This window comes from Cynara cardunculus (assembly GCF_001531365.2).
Source record: "Cynara cardunculus var. scolymus isolate 2C chromosome LG 13, CcrdV1, whole genome shotgun sequence".
NCBI lineage: Eukaryota > Viridiplantae > Streptophyta > Magnoliopsida > Asterales > Asteraceae > Cynara > Cynara cardunculus.
Window position 1 is genome coordinate 4,849,415 of NC_037540.1, and position 26,107 is coordinate 4,875,521.

Sequence of the window (26,107 nt, forward strand, 5' to 3'; positions counted from 1 at the left end):
TCTTTGGATTTGAACCTGGGACCTCCTGGTATTTTTGACATTTGGATCCAATCTCAAAACCAATCAGGCAATGAAACACACTAAAAACATGATTTTTTGTTGAGTTCCTTTTGGAATTTGAGGAAGAATGTTCAACACATATTTTCTTTGATAACGATCAGTCAACCTCCATAACTCCCATATATCTTTTCAGTTAATTCTAAAGCTTAAAGTCAACCTCGTGACTTTTAATTAATGTCTAAATAACAGTGGCATTTGAAGACTTGAGAACATTTGTTTCTCATTTGATCGTTGATTTTGTGACATGACGTTAAACAAAATCAATAGCCTGGTCTCCATTACTCGGTTGATTGGTTTAAGACAGTATCAAATCAATATATATGATTTGGTTTATGACTTAATGTCAGAATGCATGTTTTGGTCGAACACAACCAATTATAGCTTATGAAATTTTCCAATATATTTTTTTACTTAACAACATTTGAGCATATTATCAAATTAACTTAGGTGCCGTTTACTAAATACTTACCCGATAAGTGTGAATCGGGTAACTTTCCTCACCTGATGCACATGGCAAGGGCTGAAAATCTTACCCGGTAAAAGCGATGAAAGGGATAGAGGGTCTTACCCGGTAAGTGATGGTGAAGACTCTTACCTGGCTAAGCGTTTATCAGGTAAATTATTGCATACGATACCGTTTTATATACTACAATCTTATTTGGTAAAATAGATTATAGTGTTGACTCCTACAGGTAAGCGCTTACCGGGTAAGTATCTGGGTACACGACCCCTTAGTTTTTTTTAAAAGTTGACAAACATTTTTACTCAAATAAAAACATCATCAAAATTCAAAACATACCTCTTTGACATATTAATAGTTGTTTGACAGTTGCTAAATGGTTTGGTGTAGGATGATTAACAGATTAAATGGTCAAAATGATTAAAAGACTCTTATGATACAGTGCAAAATGAAATATGATTGTTTGATAATTGTTCGGAATCAAATTAACGTGTTGAATTGTTTGGCATACCCAAGATACAAAACCATGGAAAGAGTTTTAAAACTATTATAAGACGGAATTTTTTTTTTCTGTTAAACAAAATTTACTTCTTAACGTTTTAAAGACCGTATCTTAACAAAACAATTTAGAGAACCAAAACATGTTCTTTTGGGTTCGTTGTGGTTTGAAGTCTGAACCAATCAGCGGCCCAACCTTAATCGGAAACACGGACCAAAAAAGTCCACACGGTTTTCTTGGATAAAAAGGAAGCGCTCCTCCCAGGAAGTTTCCAGATACCGAGAGAGAAGCTGGTAGGGAAGAAATTCGAAATCGTGACTGCTTTTGCTTATCAAGAGCGAAGCGCCCGATCCAATTTCCCACTTTCTTCTTCCCGATTCGTTTCAGGTATGTGAATTTTGATCCTTCGGTTTCATCTCTTTCTCATTTTGTCTTTTCCCTCTTCTTATTTGGGGGTTCTATGCTTAGGGTTTGTTATTTTTCGTGTCAGTTGTTGGATGACTGTTAAGTAGTCGATTATTTTCATCAATCGAATGGGGAAATTGTGATTTTCTTGGTTCTAGGGTTTTATTGGATTTATTTGTTGATGAACCGAGTTTTAGGGATTTGACTTTTCTACAAGATGACAAAATTTGTTGGTTGCTTCTTTTTTCGTTGGATGACCTTTAACTAGTTGATTATTTTCGTAAATCGGACGGGGAAATTGTGATTTTCTTGGTTCTAGGGTTTTGTTGATGAATCGAGATTTAGGGAATTGAATTTTTTAGAAAATGAACCAAAATGTTGTTTGCTTTTCCGGAATCTAAACGGGACTTGATTAGGTTGCGTTATCCTTATCTAGGGCTTTATTTTTTACTGCATATGTTTCAGAAAAGGAATTCAACTTTCATTGTTGAAGCGTTTCATAATACTTGTAGTTTTCGTTTCCAAGCTGGTAGCAAAATTTTCAATTTTGTAGTATGACTTCAGATTTATCTTTCTGTGGGTATTCACTATATTTTTTCCTGTAAATTCACAGAATACATATTAAATTGGAATCTTGAAAGTTATTCTGTATGAGACCAGAAGTGAAATTGCATCCTCTATTTGCATTATGTTCTGATGCTTTATCCTCTGCATTATGTGCCTTTTTTCTTCTTGAAAACACATAGTAGAATTGGTTTGATCATCGTATATCAAATCACAAGGGTCAAGAATGTGATTCTGTTTAAAATATTCAGATTAAAATCTGCTTTAACTAGGGCAAGGGACAATGACAAAACGAGTGAATTTTCTTGTCGTTAGATTAGATTTTCCAATGTATTTACTTGGTTAATGGTTCAGTACACATTCACTTTTCCCTTGGTGCCTAAATATTAGTTCTTAATTCTTGCAGATTCTTTCACAGATTGGTGGATAGCACGCTTACAAGTTTGGGATTTTGTTTTCTAAAGGAATCTCAAACTTTGGTGTATTGGCTATTCAAATAAGGTAAGAGACCCAAACTAATTATTGTTTTTTACCATTTGAGGAGCTTTTGTGTTATTGGGGCAGACTACCAGCTATTTTAGCTATTTTTCAAATTGCTAGATGTTGTGAAACCTAAAAGATTACTGTAGGAGTAATGGCTAGAACTAGATAGCTATGCATCTCTTGTCCTCTTTTAGCCATATATCGTTGATTTGCATTTTTGGAGTTGCAGGTTTTATAATCCTCTGATAATATCTGTAATCAGTTTGTGTACCACTTACCAACTTTATACCAATCTAAATGAAATATAATTATATTCATGATAGGTTTCTTGATGAATTGGTTGGAATTTGAAGTTTACATGCTTGGAGGTTATGAAATAACTCGTCAATGTACTCTGTATACTGCAAGTCTTGCATATGCCTTTGTTAAAAATCGACTTTTGAATGTTTGTTTTACTAATGTAGACGGACAACATTTTCTAGATCGACTTTTGCATGTTTGTTTTACTAATCAAGATTGCTTAGTCTTTTAGCATTCTTATTGATTTTGTATGTATGTTCTATTTTGCAATCAATCATGAACTAGTTTTCCATGTTTACTATTAGTCATTTGAACATTTTAAGATAGAGTAACTAACATTGTGTCATTCTCTCTTTGAGATGCACTCCCGGTCATCATCATACCATAATGCAGGTATTGATTTGGTTTTTACATCTGAATGGACTGCAAGACATTTATCCAGTTGGTTGAAGAGAAAAAGAAGCGTGTATTGGAAAAGAAAGAAGCCCCTTTGAAATGGCAGCAGAAGCTTGAAGCTGCTGTTGAAGCCAATTCAAGGAAATTGAAGACTGTAAAGCACAAGAGAAGATCCATCTCAGTATCTGATAGCGACAGCAAAAGTGAAAGCAGCGAGGAGGTCAGAAAATCGAGGAAGAAGACCCACAAGAAGCATAGGAAGCACGAAAAGAGATCAAAACGGAAGCCAAAGAGGAGATCTTCGAGTTCAAGTGATGATAGTGATGACTCGATTGAAAGTGAATCAGAGGATCGCAGGAAGAGGCGAGTGCATAAGAAGCATAGACATCATCATCACTCGAGATCAGACTCTGATAATTCAGAGACCGATGATTCAGAGGATGAAGGTGCCTTGAAGCAGAGGAGACACTCAAAGCATCACAAACATCATAGACAAATGAGATCAAGGGATTCAGATTCTTCAAGTGATGAATATGATGGTGCAACAAGGAAGAGAAGGCATTCAAGGCATCATCATCATCAGAAACGTCATAGACGTTCAGACTCCAGTGATTCAGATGCTTCTAGCTTTGAAGACGCTGTTAAAAGGCACCACATGAAGCGCCATAAGCATCATCGCAGGTCCCATAGCCATGAACCCAAGTCTGACCCTGATAGGAGAAGCCGATCACTGGGTAAGTCGTCTGATGATAATTGTGAAGAAACAGGTAGAAGAAATGGGCATAACAAGGATCATCATCACCGCCACCACCACAACCACAAAGATGGATCTGACCACTACCACAACAACCACAAAGATGGATCTGATGAACCACAGGACAGGAGTAACGAGCCCCAGAATGAACCTGAGCTGAACGGAAGGTGTCCTGTAACAGAAAATCCGAGTGGTGAAAGCGATGGAGTGGAAGAGGGTCAGATTGTTTAGGTTTGTTATTAGAAATGAAGCTGTTCTTCCATGCTTTTTTACCTGAAAACTTGTGTTCTTTTATGATCTTGAAACCTAGCAACTCACCAACCTTAAAACTTATCCGGTTTATTATTCCTTAACCTTGTTCTTTTGATGATGAATTTATTGTGCCTTAAACGTGTTCTTTTGATGATGATGCAACTTATCCAACTCCTTGTGTTTGACCCTTGGGATTAGATGAGGTGCACGCAAGTTGGCTTGGCCATCCATGGTTAAAAAACTTGTAAGCGAATGGGGATTTTGTTCTTTAAGACCCTGGGGATTAGACGAGTACAGGCAAGTTGGCTTGGCCAGCGATGGTTAAAGAAACTTGAAGTTCCTTCACCATTTTCTGATCTTATTGTTAATTTTTGTGGATATAACAAGTATCTCAATGAAGGAAATCATGTCAGAATTGCTCCATCAGTTTCTACTGGAATGGGTATCGAGTGTGCATTCGATACATGTTTGGATGGTGTGACTGTGCGAGAGTGAAATAGACAGATGGTTTTAGAGTTGTAGTTCGACATATGGTTTAGTAATTTTTAGATCTTGCTTCTTGTTAAGCCTACAGAGTCTTGTCGGTTGTCCTCGTTTAAATCATATCAAATGTGAGACTAAAAAATTTTGTTCCGTCGTGTCTGACTTGCATATGGAATGCATAATGTTAAAATCAACTCAAAAACCGATACTTAAGCTTTTCATTTATTTTTTCAAATTTTTATGAGATCTTCAAGTTTATATTTTATTTAAATATAAAACATTATCGTTTTATCAAAACCACATAAAATCGTTTTATAACATCAACAAAGACAAATAATAAGACGAAACATTAAAATTGAGATGTCTCGAGTTACATTATACGAGTACCATTCTAATATATATATATATATATACACACATACACCCACGCTTTTTCATATATGAAAAGCGATCAACATATGAAAAAATTCTTTACCTACTCAAATTCATCACTTTTTCATATATGAAGCATTGGATCGACTTTCTCGAACGAAATCAATCTCAGTGATGAAACTCACACTACGGTTTGGGATCTGGATCAATTTACACCCACGCTTACTTACAGCCTCCACACCCTTTTTTAGCATTTCCACCGCCTCCTCCATCTCGTTCTTTCTTGTAAATGCAATTGTGAACAAAACCCATGTGCTTGCCAGAGGTTGTTTCCCCTTTATCTCCAGTTCGGCCAACATATTATTCAGCCTTTGCCAAAAGATCCTTCTTGCAGTAAGCATTAATTAACAAGTTGGGTATTCTGAAATCAAAAGACAAGTTTTCAGATTCCCATTCGGCAAAGAGTTTCTCTGCACCATTCAATGTCATCTAACTTCACTAATGCACGAATCATAGACAAATAACCACGATTATTACTTTACTCCATGAGGTGGCTGGTGGTTGTGGTTTTACTGGCGATGGCCGATGGTTGCAGCAGATCGCGCGCGCACGGGAGAGAGGGAGAGAGAGGGGAGGGGTATGGTGAGAAATTCATAGAAAAATATGGAAATAATTATAACTTGTAAATATAAAAATTAAAATTAATTAACATAAATTCAAAAACTACCATTTTCTTAATTTTTTAAATCAATATTTATTCAGAAAAATCTCAACCGTCGATTAAGAGAATGGAGGGGTAGGAATAGTTTGCATGATTTATAACCTTGGTAGAGTTTGCAAAAGATTGTCCGTGCGTGTGTGTATGTATGTATGTACGTACGTATGTATGTATGTATGTATGTATGTATGTATGTATGTATGTATATAGAGAGAGATGAGCGATCAAATGAAAACCACTTCAATTTGTAAAAACTACTCTCATGCATCGTTAATCTTATGAAATTTTTTCATGAAATTGTTAATCTTGTGAAATTGTTTCATATAATACTTTTTTTGATGAAGTTGTTTCATATGGGGTTATGAAATTATTTCATATACTACTTAATGAAACTGTTTCATGTATTTCTCTAAAATTAAAATAATGAATATGATAATATCCATGATTAACACCCTCCACAATAAAAATGGTTTATCAACCTCTCATAATTACAAAAAAATGAAAAAAATAAAAAATTATGATTGGTTGAATGAAGTTTTCATGGTTTTTATTTGAACACCCCTATATATATATAGTTGGTGGTTCAATGAGAACACCTTTATTTTACGAAAATACAAAAACATTCATATCACATTCGATGATATAATATATATATATATATATATATAGTTGGTGGTTCAATGAGAACACCTTTATTTTACGAAAATACAAAAACATTCATATCACATACGATGATATAATATAATATCATATATAAATTGTTCTAAAAAATACTTAAATGCCATAGTTAAAAGCATGTACAATAAAAATTAAAAAAGAAAGTGAATTTATAGATACTGGATTTTTAAAGAATCCATATAAAATGTATAAAACATGTACAAATTTGTTTATTAATTTAAATATATCAAAAACTATAATTATTTTAATTATTTATTTATTATTAACTACATTTAATATAATTATTTAATTATATTAATAAATAAAAAATCTGATTAAATACAAAACTTTTATAAAATTAAGAACCCATCAAACACGAAAACCGAACAAACAAGTGGTCCAGTTACACCTCTAACCAAAAAACCTGTCAATATATTAAAAAAAACCTCTACAATACCTCAAAAATCCACATTTCCAGAACATGAGAATGGACTCGTTGATATCTGGAAATATACAGGGACCAAAGGAACAACATTCAATTACAATTTCTTTAATTTCAAATTTGCCATGACTAAAATAAATAAAAGGTTACATAGTACAGAAAGCAGACCAACACCGATTCGTGCACACACTCGTACCATCGAACCCGGCCTTTGGACGTCTTCTATTCTATGTTAATGTAGGTAACAATTAATTGTACATTTACATCTCAAAAATGGTGTGCTATTTTATGATTTCGGACTCGATTCCCCCAAAAATTGTACAACAATCCACTCGATTAATTGGTGGGTCTCAGAAGTTCTTCAAGATCTTCCCATCAGGAACTCCATTGCCAACAAGTATAGAAGTCACTTCCTGCAACACACGTTTTGTTTTTAGAATACAAATGTATCCCAGGACTAATCAAATCTAGGGGTGCATGCAGGTTGGGCGGTTTACAACATTTTTTCAACCCAACCCAATTATGGCGGTTTGGAAAAATCTCAACCCAACCCAACCCATTCAAAAGTATAACCCAACCCAACCCAACCCTTGCAGGTTGAGACGGATTGGGTTGGGTTGGGTTGGCGGGTTAGTAGTTACATAAATTTGACGAATAAAATAATTCATAAAACTTAAGTTTATAGACCATATTATAAAGCGTCTTATCTAAAAAGGTTACAATAGGTTTACATGACATTTTTGGACGCTTCAACAAGTGTTTTAGAATGATTTTTAAATAAAATGTCGTGTTAGTTATTTTATATAGATATTTTGAAAAGTGTCCCTGAAACTCATCTACTTATAGGACACCTATGTTCATATACACTTTTCAAGTCGTGTCGTATAAAATAATTAATATGATACTTTATTTTAAAAGAGTCATAAAATTCGTTAGGACGCCTAAAATCATCCTATAAACATATTGTAACTCTTTTAAATAAGACATTTTTCTTGTTTCGTCCTATAAAGAATCATATTAGGACGCTTAAACATTTAAGTCATCCTATAAGATCTAATGTTGTTGTAACGAAATGCTATAGCTAAACATTTTATTTCCACTAAAGTACATCATCAAATGACGGGGTACTTAAATTGATGGATTCGTCAACAAAATATCTATTAGTATCATTCATATTCTCCGACATATCAATTTGTTGTTGCTGCAAAAAAGATTTCAATAATTTTCTCTTATCAATTAGATTATTTGTCATCATTTTTTGATCGTGAATAACTTTTGGTAACATATACGTTTAGCTAAAATGAAATAGAAACATAATATCAATAAAAATTCTACATTATTAACATATATCACATAATAAACATATATATATATATAATTTTATAAAAATTATATATTAGCAGCGGTTTGGCGGGTTGGGCGGAGTGAGCTAGGCCCAACCCAATTTCAACCCTCCTAATTGGCGTGTAGACGGTTTGGCGGGTTGGGTTGGATTGTTAGCGGGTTGGGTTGGGCGGGTTGACGGGTTTTTGTGCACCCCTAATCAAATCATCAAACAAGTTCAAATATTTTGATGTTCTAAACAAATAGAAAGAAAGCATCTTCTTCCCGAAAGAGTCATATCCCCAGGCCCCAATAATTGTGGTTCTTTTCAGTCCATTTGTCCAGCAGGATTTTTATTAGAAGTTATAAAACATGATTGATGAGGTATAGACTATTATAGCACAAGCTTCAACTGGTTCAGATGACCATTCAGCAAAGCATCAGATATGATGAGGCTGTAATGATTCCTATGATGCACCCTACAGCCATGAGCCCATGACTTGTTCTCTCTTATGAGATGGCAGAGTTGGAGCTTCAACTCGACTATACCACACGGAAATTGCTTAACTTGGTTAGTAAAACGGTTTCAACAGTGACATTGCAAACCACAAGGCCCGTGGAAAGCTTGCAGTTACTAAACTGTCAAAAGGTTTGTCGGTTTCAATCAGAATCTATCTAGGAGATCGATCGTACTCCAAGGAAATCTGTGAAACCATCAGAATCTCACGGAGGAGTGCATTAATATCAACACCTGTTACTTAGCACACATGGAGAGGTTTCTTTTTCTGAACCAAAGAATCTTCTAAAAAGTGAAAGCGTAAAGTCAAGAAGCATCCCAACAGAGAGAACAAAAACAAGCTTGAAGCACAACTGCCATTGATCCTCGACCCGTATATGTCACAGCAAGGGCGTGGCACTTTTCAAGGCATGACATAAAGGTGAGGTTTGTCAGTGACGACTAAGACCTTCTCCAAAGGTGAATCAACTTATGGGCCGATTATTTTCATGTCGAACAACTCAAGTAGAAGCATTAAGCAATGAAAAAACTATTTTCCGCCTTCACTCTTTAACTATTTTAATGGAAAAGTGGAACTCCTCGACTATTGGTTCACTCTTACCTATCCCATTGATCGACGTACTTGATTACTGTTGAAAGAATATCGTTTCATTGATTTCGCAAACTTATTCTCATAGCTATCTTATTGTTAGTTAATTCATCATTGGCAGAACTAATGCTGTGGAGGAACAAAAAACCGCTAAAAGTAGAGGATATATGTAACAGTATTATTATAACAATGATAATCTTTGGCCAAGTTATTGACTATCTAAGAACTTAAAAACTTACCTCAGCCATCTGCTTTTGACCGCAAAGGACTGCACCCGTTGACTCAGGTGCATACACTTTTTTAGCTCTTGCAAACGCTGCCTGCTCAAGACATGGAGAGATTCATGGCAAGTTGGTAACAAGGGAAATGACAGACCTTGAAAGACTAACAAGAAATAAACTGCAAAGAAACGTCTACCTGCACATAGCCGGTTTCACCGACCCAACTGTCATCAGGCTGGGACAACACAGGCACAATAGTAACTCCGGAAGATTCCCAGGCTTTGAATCTATCCTATAATGGTTGAACAAAATGCAAGATCAGAATCATTCGAGGATAAAATAAATAAGAGAAAATTAAAGCTCAAAATAAACCTGATAAGCCATCCTTTGAAGGTTTCTTGCACCATAATATAACCTCACATCTGATCTCTGGTCCGCACTAAAGCCTGATTCGATTAAAGATCGAATGGGGCTGCATGAGATACATTATCAGAAATGAGTAACTTGTAGAGAGACAGACCAGTAAAAATGTAAACAGTAGCGGTATGTGATGATCATGAAGATGGTGTAATCTATCAAACATTTCCACACACGAGGCTCCAACAGTAAAAAAGTACATTCCTAACTTATAGGGTCTTGCATAGAGACCGTGGTTGTCCGAGGCAGCTTTTGCGCACCTCGACTAATCCCATGGGCCCTGAAGATAATTAGCTAGAAAATCCCTACTGGTCACTGACTGTCAAGGTTTTTACACGAGGAACTTACTATTTTCTATTTTGGAAACACTCGATGCTAAACTAGAAGCACTGGTCATATGTTATCCAACACACGATCTCCATGTCTCCATTTCGCTCCATGCCTCTATCCACACCCAATGGTACATAACGAACAAAGACGCTTTGAGGTGGGCATGATGGCAACACAGGATTTCCAAGTAACATGACACATACTTTAATGGAATGTAGGCTAACATGCACAAACACCTCACATTTACATGACACTTAATCATACAATGTCTCACACTGCCTATTATATTCATTTTTCCGGTAAATATCATATCAACCATGATCAGTTAATATCCAAGACGATAAATTTCTCAACAGACATAAAAATTCATATGATCTCATCTCTAATCGACTAATCCCTTCCTTTTAAGTACGTATCTAACAGCTTATTTATTATTGAATCTTGCATTTCTTCTTCAGTGGCTTATGTTAATTAGAAGGTGCTATGAGGTCTTTTGTGCATTATAAGCATCATCAAGAACACCATCCATGAAACTTATCCCAAATATTGCCGGAGACCAGAAGCATATCAAAGTAGATCCAACCTTGATGGGTTGCTCAATATCACCCATTGGTTTATTATATCTCATCAAACGAAACCTTCAATTCTGCTGAAAGATTGCTACAATTATCAAGTCCCTGTAAGTTTTTGTTATCAATATTAACAGGGAAGTGTCCTGTTTGTTAGTAGCTTAATGAGTCAGTTCTACATGACTGTTTGGTAGTGGCTTAACGATATAGAAAATGGTGTATTCAGTAAGCATCTAGGTGGGAGCTTTATGCAGAAAGTCAAGTTTTTTCTAAACCTGTCTCTCCCAATCTACGGAGACATATTAATCACACAACTTTATCCGTACATAAGCCAACCAATCATCCCCAATACTGATATTTAGCACATTTTCTGCGGCTTCATGCTTTGGAATAATCAGCCTAACCCCCCTATATACAATATTAGCATACTTTGCAACATACAGATCTAACCATCGGAAAATTGGACAGATGCGAAGTCCTTTAAATCCAATTGTATGGTATCTAGAAATATCGAGTTGAATTATCGAGAAATCCACTTTGCAACATATAGATTGAAATCTATACAAGCTCGAGATATCGAGTGAATTATCGAAAAATGCAAAGATACCTGATCCCAGATCCTGTTGCAAAAATTAGAACAGACTGGTAATCCTCTGGTGGAGATATTTGATCTGTGCTGAATCCTTTCCCCATAACTGGGCTCAACTCTACAACATCCCCTTTCCCAAGACCACATAATAGCTCCGCGGTGGATCCAGCGATACTTTTAACCAAAAACTCAAAAACACCGTTTGTTGAAGCCCGTGACGGAGGCGAAGCAATCGCTAAAAACGAAGGTTTTTCGACATCGGGAAGACGGAGTTGGAGATATTGTCCGGCTAGGGTGTATGATGAGGCCAGATCAGGGGAATCTGAAACGTCGATTGTTATGTGGAATAGAGACTCCGCGGCAGGTTTTACGTTCGCAAGAGGGGCAGGAGTCCAGAGAGTGGTGTCCTGTTGTTGACGAACTGCCGCCGCGACGGCGAGGGATCGACGGCAGATAGGGTTTAGATGGCGGCGGATGATGGTCGCCATGGGGAAAGACAACGTGCGCCGAGGTGCATGGGGGCTGAGGTGAGGAAGCGTGAGAGGGTTTGGTGGGTAGAGACTGGTGGTAACCGACATCGTGTGTTTATTTCTTTGAGAGCGCCGCCGGGAAAGTTGGACGAGAGGGCGGCGAATGTTAAAATGCGCAGGTGTATATTTTACTACACACACGTGGCACATATGCGGATATGGTGGCGATCGATAGATACCCCAAGTTCGTGGGCATACATTCGCCCCATCCGAAAAGCAATAAAATTGTTTGGTTGCAACAATGAAATTTTCACTTTTTAGAATATCATCAAGTTTTCATAATCAAAAACCTGTTAAATGTTTTTTTTTCCCAAATATATGATATTTATATAAGACAAAAGCAACGAATAAATTTACACATTCTTCTTACTTTTGATAAGGTTTGAACCATTCACCTCCTTATATACATCAAAACCAGTTAATGTTGTGAAAATTGTTGTTACATATCTTTTAATATATTCGTTCTTTAACATGTTAAATCTGTGATTTTGAAAACGGTTTTCAAGAAAAAATTGGGACCCAATTTTACTTTGTTTAGGGTCTTTCATTAATTTATACTATATTATAAAGCATTTAACAAAAACTCTTAAAAATCATTTTTTATGCATGAAGTACTGTATATTGATGCATATTACTTAAAATTCAAGATTACAAGTAAATTATGCATAAGTACAACTTATTAAAGCTCCATGTTTGAATTCGTGTAACTAACTGTGGATAAACATAATCAAATAAAAGATGAACATTTCATTTTAAAATATAGAAAATCTAAAATATAATTAAGATAATTATCGATATCTAACAAAATAATTAATTATTATCTTTATCATAAAATTATATTATTAAACCAATTATAAATTACTTCGTTATTGAACATAAATTAAATTATAATAAAAAAAATTAAATTCAAATATTACACAAAAAATTTGAATTTTAAATAGTTAATTTGATACTAATATCGATATGTTTTTGTCAAATTTTTATGATATATTCAAATTTATATTTTATTCAAAAATAAAAATATCATTGTTTTTTTCAAAATCACATAAGATCATATTATAACATCGACTAAGATAAAGAATAAAATGAAATATTAAAATCAAGATATATCTCGTTGCATTGCGCGAGTACCCTTCTAGTTAATATAAAATTTAATTATATAATGAACTCCTTAAAAATGGGAGAGATCAAGGGTTGAGATTAAACTAAAATAGGTTACATTGATTGTAACAGTAATAAGGACCCTCCTTAACATAATATATTTCTTGAGAGAAGCTGAAACGATTCACATTATGAGAATCACCTCTATACCAAATAGAAAGTTGGCCAGATATGTTGAAGTCGAGATACATGGTGAGAAGCACGTATATATTTATCAGTTGAGATCTTATTATAAACATGTATACATGATGAGAAACATCTTTGCATTTGGTTGTGTTTGACTTAATCCATTAATCACTAAATTATTTTCATCTTACGATGATTGTCATGCGTTTGTTACCATGTTACGATCTATATGTAGTTTGATTGATACATTTTCAAGTGAACACTATTGACCCGTAAACGTTTAATTAATGGGTATGCATTGAAGACCAAGAAGTCACTAGATGTAAACTAAGGTCACGTTTGGTTTGCAGGATTGGGTTGAATTTGGATGGATTTGAAATTGAATTACATTTCAATCCCATATTTGGTTTGAAGTATTATCTAGGTTTGAAATCCCGGGATTTGATTGAAATCCTTCAAACGTATGATTTGAAATCCCATGATATAAGTTTACCAGATAAAAGACATTTAATCATTTATTAACAATCCATTTTGATGGTCGAGAATGTTACCTGCTAGTAGATAGTGACTCTTGTTGGCAATGGCTTACCAAATAACTAAGGGTCGTTTACTAAATATTTTACCTTGGTAAATGCTTACCGGTTCAATTACGTTACCAGATTAACATAACAATGATCGAGAATCTTACCCGATAAGAAGGAATGTGGGGATTGAGTCGTACTTGGTAAACACCTATAGGGTTATAAAGGTTTAACATCAATCCATTTGATGACAAGTACCCATAAAGATAAGTGACACTGACAACTCTTGCAGTAAACATTTACCTAGAAGGAAGTTGTAACAATAAATGGTTAGTTCAAAAATGACTTAGAAGATATACCATTTAAGACGATTGATCATGCGAGTAAGAAAATATTAGAGTCCTTGATCAATTTTAATATCATACCCATCCATGAATTGTGATTTAGAAGAGAACTGATCTCTGGTATATCTTGATGTACCTCATTAACATTGACATTCAAATAGGCTTGATCAAATAATTAAAATATCTTCTTATGTTTTTTTATCATGACTTCCCTTTTATTGAAATCCAACATTACTAAGATACTAGAAGGGTACTCGCGCAATGCAGCGGGATACATCTTGATTTTAATATTTCATTTTATTATTTATTTTAGTCGATGTTATAATATGGTCTTATATGATTTTGAAAAACAGATGATGTTTTTATTTTTGAATAAAATATAAATTTGAAAATATCATAAAAATTTGACAAAAATATATCGATATTAATATCAAATTAAAATTTAAAATTCTTATTTTTTGTGTAATATTTAATTCTATTTTTTAATTATAATTTAATTTAGGTTCAATAATGAAGTAATATATATTTGGTTTAATAACATAATTTTCTTATAAAAATAATAATTAATTATTTTATTAAAACTCGATAATTATCCTAATTATATTTTAGATTTTTTATATTTTAAAATRAGATGTTTATTCTTTATGTGATTATGTTTATCCATAGTTAATTACACGAATTCAAACACGAAACTTTAATAATTGTATTTATGTATAATTTACTTATAATTTTGAATTTTAAATAATATATATCAATACTTCATACATAAAAAAATAATTTTTAAATTTTTTTGTCAAATACTTTATAATATATATATATATATATATATATATATATTATATTCGGTTCGAATTTAAATGGTATGGGCTTCCAAAACACCCCATTCCAAATCCCCAATGCTACTACACGTCTGATTCATAATCGGCCACCCATTTGTAAAACCAATCAGCAGGTCCACTCTTTCGGGATCAACTCCCCGCCAAAATGTCTGAACTTTGCCAGAAATACTTCAAAAATACTTGCATCAAAAACAATCTCACGTTCATTTCTGATTCTAGGGTTTCTACGAGAATTTTGTTAATTTTCTTCCATGCAACAACGAGATCAGGAGTCAAATAATAGATGTTAGTTTGTCGAACAATCCTGCCTCAATTTGTTGACCCTTTCCAGTTCGAAATCCCTAATGAGTGCTTGCTTTCGCTCGACGATGGTAAATTTCTATCGAGCTACACATGTTTTATCTGCTAATTCGCTTTTAGGATTGTTTTTATATTCGTTGATATCGATATTAAAGTTTTCAATTTCTTGGATATATGTGATTTCCAGTTTCATACTTCATCTCTATGGTTCTGTTAATTTCATGTCTGGTACTTGCTGCACCATTATCCCCATTTATCATCTGTTTAATTTTATTGTGTATAGATGGATTATCAGAGCCAGCAATTAGTGGGTATTGCTTACCACTTAATTCACCAAATCATAACTAAATTGTTGTAAAACTACTATTCAATTTCAATGTGGATCTGCTTTCTAGTTAACCATAATGGTTCTTGTCAAATTTAAGGTTGAACACTACTCTTTATAGTTTATATGTCATCATTGGGATGTTTCTATTAATATATATATGTAGGGTCAAATTCATGCTACATGCTTCTTGTTTTTCAAGAGGACAACAAAGTATACTCAATTACAATTTGAATGGTTGTGAGTCAATTTGAATGCGAACTCATTGACATCATTCGATATCTATGCTTGTTTGAACTCTATTTACAGCTTTCAATGCCTGAAATCATTCAAAATCAAAGATCGTTAGCGATATAGACTGCCACTATATAAGCCTAAATAATTTGTAGGAACTTAAACAGCGTTACTGCACCTCATCATCCCAATTAGTTAACAAGTTAATCACAACAAGAGCTACTACTTGTACAGAAAGTGCACAGATAATGCCGAGCCATAGCCCCTGAAACACAAAGTTGCAATTTAGAAAATTAAATCGACTAGTAAACTCTTGTACATGACCCCCCAAACCCAAAACGACATTCTTCATCCCCATTTGGTTTAACCCACAACATCTTGAGGGGCCATGCCTCTAATATCTTTGTAATGCCAAAGCCCAAAGCAACAATTTGAACCAAATAACCTCCAACCAACTTAAACCATAGTGGGAAGTTTTTGTAGCACATAACCAAGGACTTATAAGAGACTTGTGATTCACACTCATAACCAATCTGTGACTGAAGTTACAGATAAACCAACACAAACCAAACAAGCCCACTATAGGTGGGGTCGGGGGAAAGGGGTAGGGGTTGGGATGCACACAAACCTGACTCTTACTCTCAAAAAATAGAGCACCGAGAAGACCCCCGGCCTTGTGAAAAGTTTGCAAAATAAAAGCAAATATTACCATGCCTCCAACATGGAGGATAAAAGCAAAGAGCAATGCACAAGGAATTCCCACTACGTAGTAAGCTCCAAGGTTGATAATTGCACAGGTATTTTGCCATCCACATCCTCTAGCGGCACCTAATTTCAAGATAACAAAAAAAACCAACGGATTTGATAGTGTGGCATACTAATATAAAGAACGAAAAGAACCCAAATGTTAGAGTTGGTGTAATTTTAGCACAAAGCTGTTGCTTACTATCAGTACCTGAAAGAACACACTGGAATCCATCTAAGAAGTCTGATAATGCAAGTAATGGCATCATTTTTTCAACATATTTGATAACCTCTTCATCATTGCTATATAACTTCCCCCAAATATGGCGTACCAATATAGTAACACCTCCAACTATTATGCCTTCCAAAATTGCTATTACAACCACAACACAGACAGCCAAGCGTGCACCTTTAGGTCTTGCAGCTCCTAATTCATTGGAAACTCTTGTACTGCAATTGATAACCAGGTGTTATATTGAACATATACATCGAAAATTATAAGTTTTACCAACCTTATTGCTCCACCAAGACCAACAGATATCATATAGACCATCCAACATGTGTTAAGGCTGTCCAAATGAAAGTAACCACCAAACATAAACTCTATGTTAATCTTACTGCAAAACATTTTTTAATGTGGAAATAGAATATGAATGTGACAAAAACCAACCTGATTGATAATACAGATGTCTCTAACTTTGGACTTGGAAGGAGACCGGATAACAAAACAACCATATCGAATGACCAATATTCCAGGCTGTAGCATATGATTGTCAGATTTGATCCCGGAAAAACACCCGAGAATGAAACTTTTGCTGCCTACCTACACAAGATTGGTTTGAACTTGGGACCTCTAGGTTATCTCAAATACACCCCAATTATTGTTGGAGTTATCATGTGATTAGCCATGGATTTATCTATCTCATTTCATTCTAGTGGGTCAACCAGTAACTAATGGCAGCTAGGCCACATGATTATATAATTAGACGCACAATTTAGCATGTTGTTGTAGAATATTGTAAAACACGTAGTAGCCTCTCAAATAAACTCCAATCCTACAAAACTGAGGTTTGTAAACTTACCAAATCATAAATGCCGAAGGAACGGCAAGCTTGAGGAAGCTGAGAAGATCATTCAAAGCTTCTTTTGAAAAACCAGTCCAAGTGTTTGTGCAAGCAGGAGAGAACTTCACATACATTCCTAACAAAACCACATTCATCCAATTCGATATGTTATTAGCTAATGCAGCCCCATTGATTTCAAGTCCTAGTGTAAATACTAGCAACCAACACAGAAGTATGTGGAACAAAGCTGTAACCCCAGAAGCTATCATCATAGGAACTACAATATTTTGTGCCTGAAGAAATCGGTTTAGACACTGAAGGAGAGAGTATGCAAATAAGCTTGGGATCATCCAACGGATAAAAGTTCCTGCTGTAGTTGATATTTCTTGATCTTGGCCAAGAGCTATGAAGATTGTGCTAGTGTAAAACCACACAAATGCAAGAGGGATGCTTAGTGCTGTAAGAGTGACCATCGCTCGTTGCATTTGTATCCCGAGCATGTGGTATTGTTTAGCTCCATAAGCTTGTCCACATAGGGTCTCCAATGCACTTCCCATTCCTAACTATCAAAAAAGAGAAACCTCTTTGCTGATCAACCAAATAAGAGAAAATTTTAACTTCAAATTATGATTTCTACTCCAACATCAATACATCATCATGCCACCATAACTGCATTCTCAGCTACAACCATATCCATATTTAAAAAACTAAACTTTATGTACTAAATGGTGGTTTTCAAGCTGTTTTCTGTTTCCTATAACTAATTGAATGTTACTTGTGGTGCTTGATGTTCTAAGTTGGATTTAACTATGTGGTTGAGTGAGCTTAATGCTTAATCACCCAAGTGGGGATTAAGCAGTACACTTTGACATATCAAATAAAGTCAACTCAGTGAAGTATGACTGACCAAGATACTGAAGCCAGTGAATGAAGCAAAAGATGTGGCCATGGAAGCACTTGAGAGAGGAAGTTGTCCAAGATGACCAACAAACATGATTGATATGATTTCCAAACAGTATTGCAACAAGCTTACTGCTATCAGTGGCCCTGCCAATCCTATCTGCTTCTTCATTTCATCACATACTTGTGCTCTCAAACAACCCTCCTCCTCCTCTTCTTCTTCTTCAGGTATGTCTTCATCATATTGCCTTTGGATTAGAGGATCTTCAATAACTTTTGCTTCTTCCATTTTTGATATATACATATATTTATTTTATGTTTATTCTGTTTGGATTTGTGGGAAGAGGATCATTTCCTGCACCAAAGAGGTCTCATTCTTACTATGAACAAATCATTAATGAAATGATTGTCATTGAAAATTGGTCCCACTTTTTTGTATTGTTTCTCTGCCACTCTCTGTTGTTAAAGTTGTAATTTGATTTATCTTATTATAGTTTTTAAAAAATTAAAAAATAGTTATTTATGAGCATCTCCTACATGTTCTCCGAATTGGAAATTCTTGAGATTTTAAGTAGATTTTTTTTTTTCCAGCAGAGTCTTTAAAATTTTCTTTAAAATGCAGAAAATAAGAGATATAGTATGAAATTCTTCAAATTTAATAAGCTCTTTAAAAATGATTGATTCCCACCAACAAGAACCCTTAAAATTGAATGTTCAGGAGAAAGAAAAGTTTATTAAACACTTACTTGGTAAATACTTGCTGGATAAATTTCCTCATCGAATGAATATAAGAAGGTTCAAGAATCTTACCGGGTAAGAGCGATGAGAATGACGGAGAGTCTTACCTGGTAAGTAAGGATGACGACTCTTACTCAGGTAAGCGCTTACCCACTAAATTGTTGCATTCGATATGTTTTAATATACTAAAATCTTACACATCAAAATAAATCATAGTGTTGACTTCTATCGGTAAGCGCTTACCGGGTAAGCAATTGGGTAAACGACCCCTTACTTGGTAAGTGTTTAACGTATAAATTTCCTCATCGGATGTGCATGAGAAGGGTTAAGAATCTTACCAGGTAAGAGCGATGAGAATGATGGAGAGTCTTACCCGGTAAGTGAGGATGACGACTCTTACCCAGTATATTGTTGCATTCTATATGTTTTGATGTACTAAAATCTTACGTATCAAAATAAATTATAGTGCTAACTCCTATTAGTAAGCGTTTACCCGGTAAGCATTTGGGTAAACGGCCCCTAAATGTGTGAAGTATTTAAATAATATAATTAATATTATAATCTCTAAAATTGAAAAGTTATTGGAGTTGATTGTATTTCAAGATTTTGAGTTCTATTTCTCTATTTTGGAGAAATTTTGAGTTGGTTCGTTTAGTTAGGTTTGATTTATATTATTTTTCTTCCTTTCGACAAATCATATGTTTGCTGGAAATTGTGATTGTATCACGTATAATAAAAACGTAGTCATCAATCATCACTTTCATGTCTGTTATGAATGAGACTTGTTTATCTTTTCGATAAGATGATTGATGATGGGTGAATCCTCGTTGTGGCTTCGTCATATTTTCCATTTTTAGAAATAACGAAACTGTATGTTCAGATTATTGCTAATAAAGAACGCTGATGTGTTATTTTATCTCAATTATTGGGGATTGATTTTTTATATTTAGTTTTTTAGATCATCTTCTGCAGCCATGTTATAATAGAAATTTTGGTGATTTAAAGGAGTTTTGCGCTCCAATGTTGTACTATATTGTATTGTAAAAGCATCTCTAACATTTTTTCCAAAATGAATAATCAAAACTCAAAATCTCTATAAAAAATTACATCTAAGACCAATAGATTCTCTATTTTTAGATTATAATATTGATGATATTATTAAAATATTGTATTTTACGTGTAATAAAGTAGTATCTCTTTCATGAACATTTAAAATCTATGTTTTTTTATTGGTGAGAATATAATAATAAAAAAAATTAACTATAAGGGTGGTGATTGATCTACTTGAGCTTGACTTCAAATGTCAAAAATGTCTGGAGGTCTCAGATTCAAATCTAAGGAGGAATAAAAATTCTTTTGTGACCACAGTAGTTCAAATGTGATGACTCCGGGCTACCTGCAAAACAAGTGGTCAATCTGGGATTAGTCAGCTCGTATAGCGGGTTGGATATCCAAGTTAATTAAAAAAATTTAATAAAAAATTGTTTCTTTGTCATGGTAATCATTTTTGGGGAGTTTTCCAAATTTGGAGAATTTCACTTTCTCCATACATTTTGAAGGAAGTTTTGGGGAATCTGTTGAAACAAAAATTTACTCAAAATTACCATTTTGAAGAATTTGTTGGTGATGCTCTAAATTTGGAGAAATCTCTAAAACTTATGAGAGAGAATAAGAGAAATATTATTTTAATTCTCTATCGTCAGTAAGAGATTTAGAAAATATATGTTTAAAGAGAGAAATATTATTTTGTTAAAATGTATTGAATATTTTAATAATATAGTTATTATCAGTTATTTCTAAAATATAGTAGCTGTTGAAGTTTGATGTAATTCTTTTAGAAATTTTGCCTTTTAATACTATAATTAAAAAAACTTATAACATAATTGTTTTGAGAGGGTCCTATTTTTTTTATTAACCTGGATGTCCAACCCGCTTTACGAGCCGACTGATCCCAGGTGCAGGTAGCCTGGAGTCACCGCATTTGAACCTCCGTGGCTACAAGGGGATTTTTGTTCCTCCTTGGATTTTGAGAGGGTCCTTGTAAGTTGTAACAACAGATTATGGTTTCGAGGGTCATCCATTACGAACGGCCTTCCTCTGAGTGGATCTTGTTTACAATGAGTTCTCAATCGCAAGGTCCTACCTGAGTTACAGAAAGTTGTTGTCGGCAAAAAAAATCGGATTTTATAAAAAGGTCGTACCAATTTCAAATCAATATTTTCCTCTCAAATAAAATTATACAATCAACGTTGATTAATTTAAAAAAAAAATCTAATCAAAATTTCTTTTTCTAGTTGAATGACTTGGTTGTATTTTTCAGTGTGCATTTAGTTGTGATTGACTTTATTTAGATATTCAAAGTGCTGGGTCGAACGTAGATAATGTCTGAACTCATTCAGTATATTCATTTCATTTGTAACTTGCTCAGAATTTTATTGAGATCAAATCCAATCTTTTTCGAGAATTGAAGGTGGCAAATGTAGCCAATCTGCATCTCTAACACCCATATTTTTTCTGACTTTGGGAATTTCTAGATTTCAGAACTTTTGGTTTAGATTCCCTTTTATTTCTTATAATTTAAGACTTAAATCATTACTTTGTGTGTTGGTGTTATTCAGATTTGAAGGAGAACCAGATCAAGCATTTGGGGGCCCAACAGGAGAGTCGGGCGGCCTAGCCCATGCCAAAAGGCGCCTAGGTTACAAATTGTTGTGGAAAGGCACGATGCATGTTGAGACTGTCTAAGTCGCGCCAAGAGAATCACCTGCTAAATGCTAAGGATTGGGCGTGCAGCGAGAAGGATGTGTGGGGCGGCATGCTTGCTGGCTAAGTTGTGGCTGGGTGACTTAGGCGAGGCGGCCTAAGTCGCACCATAAGCGGCACGGGGTGCCTGGGAGGTCTTAAGCCTCGACAGTAGCCCCCTTCCTATTGTTTTATAATTTTGTATAAAACTGGACACCATAATATACAAACTTTTACAGTTTGAGTCGTTTTATATAGAGAAAAAAGGTTTGTTTTTTAAAATATTTTAATTTAAATTAATTATTTTGCTCGTCAACCATCTTCAACAAAATTTGGTGAAAATTAACTGTGGCGCATTGAATTTTCTTTTTTTTATTTAATACTTTGATTATTGTGGTTGGTCGAGACTCGAGAGTCATACATCAATTCAACTCCAAATACGTTTGAGTTGGGTAAGTACATGTTAATTAATATATTACTATCTAGCAATTAGATTTAAAAAAATTAATTGATGCAATTGATTAGATATAAAATTTTGAATGTGATATTTAATATTTATTTTTTATTACATCAATTAATTTTTTTTTATTAAATTGATTTTTTTTTGCATTAGTAAAAAACAATTTTTATTGTGATAATTTGGATTTTTTTTAAATTTTTAAATTTGATATCTGAATTAAAAAAACAAGATTTGAAATGAAAAATAAATTTTATTATATTAATTTTTGGAAAAAAACGAATTTTAGTTATTTTTCTATAATTATTTTGCAAGTTGGTTCCCCAAAATAGGAATCAGGTGCAAGTTGGTTCCTCAAAATGACGATTTTGAAAGTTGGTTTCCCAAAATAGGAATCAGGTGCAAGTTGGCCCAAAATGATGATTTTAAAAGTTGATTCCACAAAATAAGAATTATGTGAAAGTTGGTTTTATTTTAGTGCAATTTTCCCTTGATTAAATACATAAAAGCTCTAAAAAATATGCCGTGTAATTAAGACACATGACCAATAAGATCACGGAAAACCTTCCAAAAACCTCTAAAACATAGATTGTGGATGCTCATATTAATACATAATCATTTAAATTTGAAGCCTAAAAATAAGTATTTTATACATATAATTTTTTAAATCTATTTAATTTTATAAATTAATTACTAATTAACTAATGAACACGTCAAAATATAAGATAATAATTAAAACGGATATATTCGACCACCACATATAAATTCTCGTATATTGAAAATAAATTCAATTTTTTAAAATAAAAATCACATTAATATAATAAAAATGATATATATATATATATATATAGAGAGAGATAGAGAGAGAGAGGAGCGATCAAATGAAAATCGTCTTCATTTGTATAAACCATATAAACCAATCTCATCCATTCATTTTTTTGATCAATGTCAAGATTAGTTTAGTTTATATTAGAAAGTTAAAAATAAAAAAATAAAAAAAATTTAATTGAAAAAAGGGCAAAATTGTAAAACCGTCTATATCAATAAATCAGGTATAATCATCAATTTCCTTAATCAACCCCATTTTGAATAAGGAAACAATATTTTTAACTATTACATTTAATGAATGAAATGATTTCACCGTATTTTTTATGATACACAAATCAACGTCTTTCTAGAGGAGTCATCTGTCATTTTCATTTTCTCAGAAGACGGATCCGTTTCAATCTTATTATGAAATGGTTTCACTGTTTGCCTATTAAACATCATGTTCTTAACGTTAATATCTCAATCGTTTACAATAACCATTCCATGAACCTGTTTCACAACTTATAACAATTAAAAATATTGCATCCACCATTTACCATACAAACCAATAACCATTAAGTGAACTAGATAACCCAGGAAAAAAACGAAACGATTTCATCAACAATTGTTGATAATGAAACAATATTATCAAAGAATATATTTCGTATCCTAGTATATTATGCAACGAGTTAAACCATAGATGAAACGATTTCATGAACGAAATGGTTTCACAGTTTCATCAATACACTAATCAACGTAATCCTTATGAGACATTTGTCATTTTCATGTTATTGTTAGATGGATCTGTTTCATTGTGATAATGAAATTGTTTCATTATTTGTTAATTACACAAAATTTTCTTAGCAACTATGAAATGGTTTCACTTTCTTCACTCACTCATTTCATCGGCCAACATGGTTTCACGGCTTCATCAACACACTAATCAACGTAATGCCTGATGAGTCATTTGTTATTTTCATGTTATTGGTAGATGAATCCGTTTCATCATAATAATGAAATTGCTTCACTTTTCGCTAATTACACAACATTTTCTTATCATTTCTGAAATGTTTCACTTTCATCATGCACCCATTTCATCATGCACTCATTTCATCAGCATTTTCACTTTCTTCATGCACCCATTTCTTCATGCACTCATTTCATCAGCCAATAACGTTTTCATTAACAAATCTAACATGAATCTGTTTCACATGTAATTATATTTTTACCGGTTAATAAATATTTGTTTGCATCTATTACTTATTTCCTGGATTAATTAATCTAATTAATTTCGATTTTCATTTTATTACCAATAATAAACCTAGAAACAAAATAACAAAATTCAATTTTTAAAATTCTAATGTAAATAAATATTTAAATATTACCATTTATAAATTTTTTTTTATTATGTTACCTTAATTAAGATTTATTAATAACTTCCATATATAATAGAAAACAATGCAAATGACAAATCTACCTTTAATGATTAAATTTAATTAAGAAAAAAAAGGAATTTTTCTATTGATCGAAATTAGTTTACACGGTTTCTAAGAATTAGACGGTTTTCATTTGATCCCGCCTTTATATATATATATATATATATAGAGAGAGAGAGAGAGAGAGGGAGGGGGAGAGAGAGAGAGAGAGAGCGCATGTTAAGATCATTTGTTAAGTATGAAAAGGGTATTAACTATACAAATAATTTAGACCAATTACAAGTTTTTATTAGATTAGGTTATTCGATCATCATGCAATTAATATTGAAGATAAATTGAATCTTAACTTCATATTCATTAATGGATGGTTACAAAAACATCAATCTTACGATTATAGCTAAAGTAATATGTTTAATTTTTTTTTTCCAAATTATAGATGATTTATTTTTTTAATATAATAAAAAAAACCTTGGATGTTGAATCTTCAACATATATGTAAGTGACATCGTTCTTCACAACAAACAATTGGGTTTGATTTATTGAACCATATATAGTAGTGGGTGGAAGAGTGTTCTTATAGATAAATATTCATAATCGAGATATACAAACATGGGTGAAGGCGGTGGATCACAATATAAGAAGATTGAAGATCTTATGGTTAGAAAGTATTATGTTCACATGTGAAAGCCAATAAATTAAGTGTTCACAAATGTTCATTTGGTGTAAATAATTATTCATATGTGTTCCAATATGTCCATAAAACAATATATATATATATAGGGGCTCATTCAAGGGAGAACTGACTAGTTTGTGGTAACCGTGAGATCCAATCTCAACCACAAATCAATAGATAAATTAGGAAATTTTTAATTTTGGTAATTTTTAATTAAAATTTTAATGCAAAGACATTTTAGGTATTTTATCTTCTCTCTCCGTCCCCGTCTTCCGGCCACCGGCCTCCGGTGATACCACAATGTGATACCCAAGCACATATAAGATGCATTGTGATACCACTGTGTTACATATTTGATCGATCGCACAAACGACCACGGTGTGATACCCAATCACATATAAGATGCATTNATTGTGATACCACTGTGTTACATATTTGATCGATCGCACAAACGACCACGGTGTGATACCCAATCACATATAAGATGCATTGTGATACCACTGTGGTATCACCGGAGGATGGTGGCCGGAGGCCGAGGGATGGAGGCCCGGAGACGGAGAGAGAAGAGAGGAGATAAAATACCTAAAATGTCTTTGTATTAAAATTTTAATTAAAAATTACCAAAATTATAAATTTCCTAATTTATTTATTGATTTGTGGTTGAGAATGGATCTCACGGTTACCACAAACTAATTAGTTCTCATTTGATTAGGCCCTTATATATATATATATATATATATATATATATATATATATATATATATAA

At 33.5% G+C, this 26,107-nt stretch overlaps 3 protein-coding genes across 4 annotated transcripts; 1 reads left to right on the forward strand and 2 right to left on the reverse strand.

The window, feature by feature from the left end:
• Positions 1-1,299: 1,299 nt before the first annotated feature.
• On the forward strand, positions 1,300-4,341 carry LOC112524567 (histidine-rich glycoprotein). Of its 2 annotated transcripts, none has more exons than XM_025134444.1 (3): positions 1,300-1,406; positions 2,395-2,489; positions 3,131-4,341. In XM_025134444.1, the coding sequence occupies exon 3, from the start codon at positions 3,190-3,192 to the stop codon at positions 4,150-4,152; it is 963 nt and encodes a 320-aa protein (XP_024990212.1). In that variant the 5' UTR covers positions 1,300-1,406; positions 2,395-2,489; positions 3,131-3,189; the 3' UTR covers positions 4,153-4,341. The 2 variants fall into 2 exon arrangements, with proteins under 2 accessions (XP_024990212.1, XP_024990213.1); XM_025134445.1 differs by having other exon boundaries at positions 3,165-4,341.
• A 2,580-nt stretch (positions 4,342-6,921) lies between these two features.
• LOC112524805 (fruit protein pKIWI502) lies at positions 6,922-12,001 on the reverse strand. Its single transcript, XM_025134755.1, has 5 exons — positions 11,419-12,001; positions 9,868-9,967; positions 9,692-9,787; positions 9,514-9,594; positions 6,922-7,258 (listed from the first exon to the last, which is right to left on the reverse strand). The coding sequence occupies exons 1-5, from the start codon at positions 11,976-11,978 to the stop codon at positions 7,196-7,198; spliced, it is 900 nt and encodes a 299-aa protein (XP_024990523.1). The 5' UTR covers positions 11,979-12,001; the 3' UTR covers positions 6,922-7,195.
• A 3,712-nt stretch (positions 12,002-15,713) lies between these two features.
• Positions 15,714-18,852, reverse strand: LOC112524804 (protein DETOXIFICATION 16-like). The gene is made up of 8 exons (XM_025134754.1): positions 18,496-18,852; positions 17,607-18,151; positions 17,195-17,281; positions 17,037-17,093; positions 16,736-16,974; positions 16,490-16,608; positions 15,959-16,045; positions 15,714-15,865 (listed from the first exon to the last, which is right to left on the reverse strand). Exons 1-8 carry the CDS (start codon positions 18,790-18,792, stop codon positions 15,818-15,820), a joined length of 1,479 nt encoding a protein of 492 aa, XP_024990522.1. The 5' UTR covers positions 18,793-18,852; the 3' UTR covers positions 15,714-15,817.
• Positions 18,853-26,107: the final 7,255 nt, after the last annotated feature.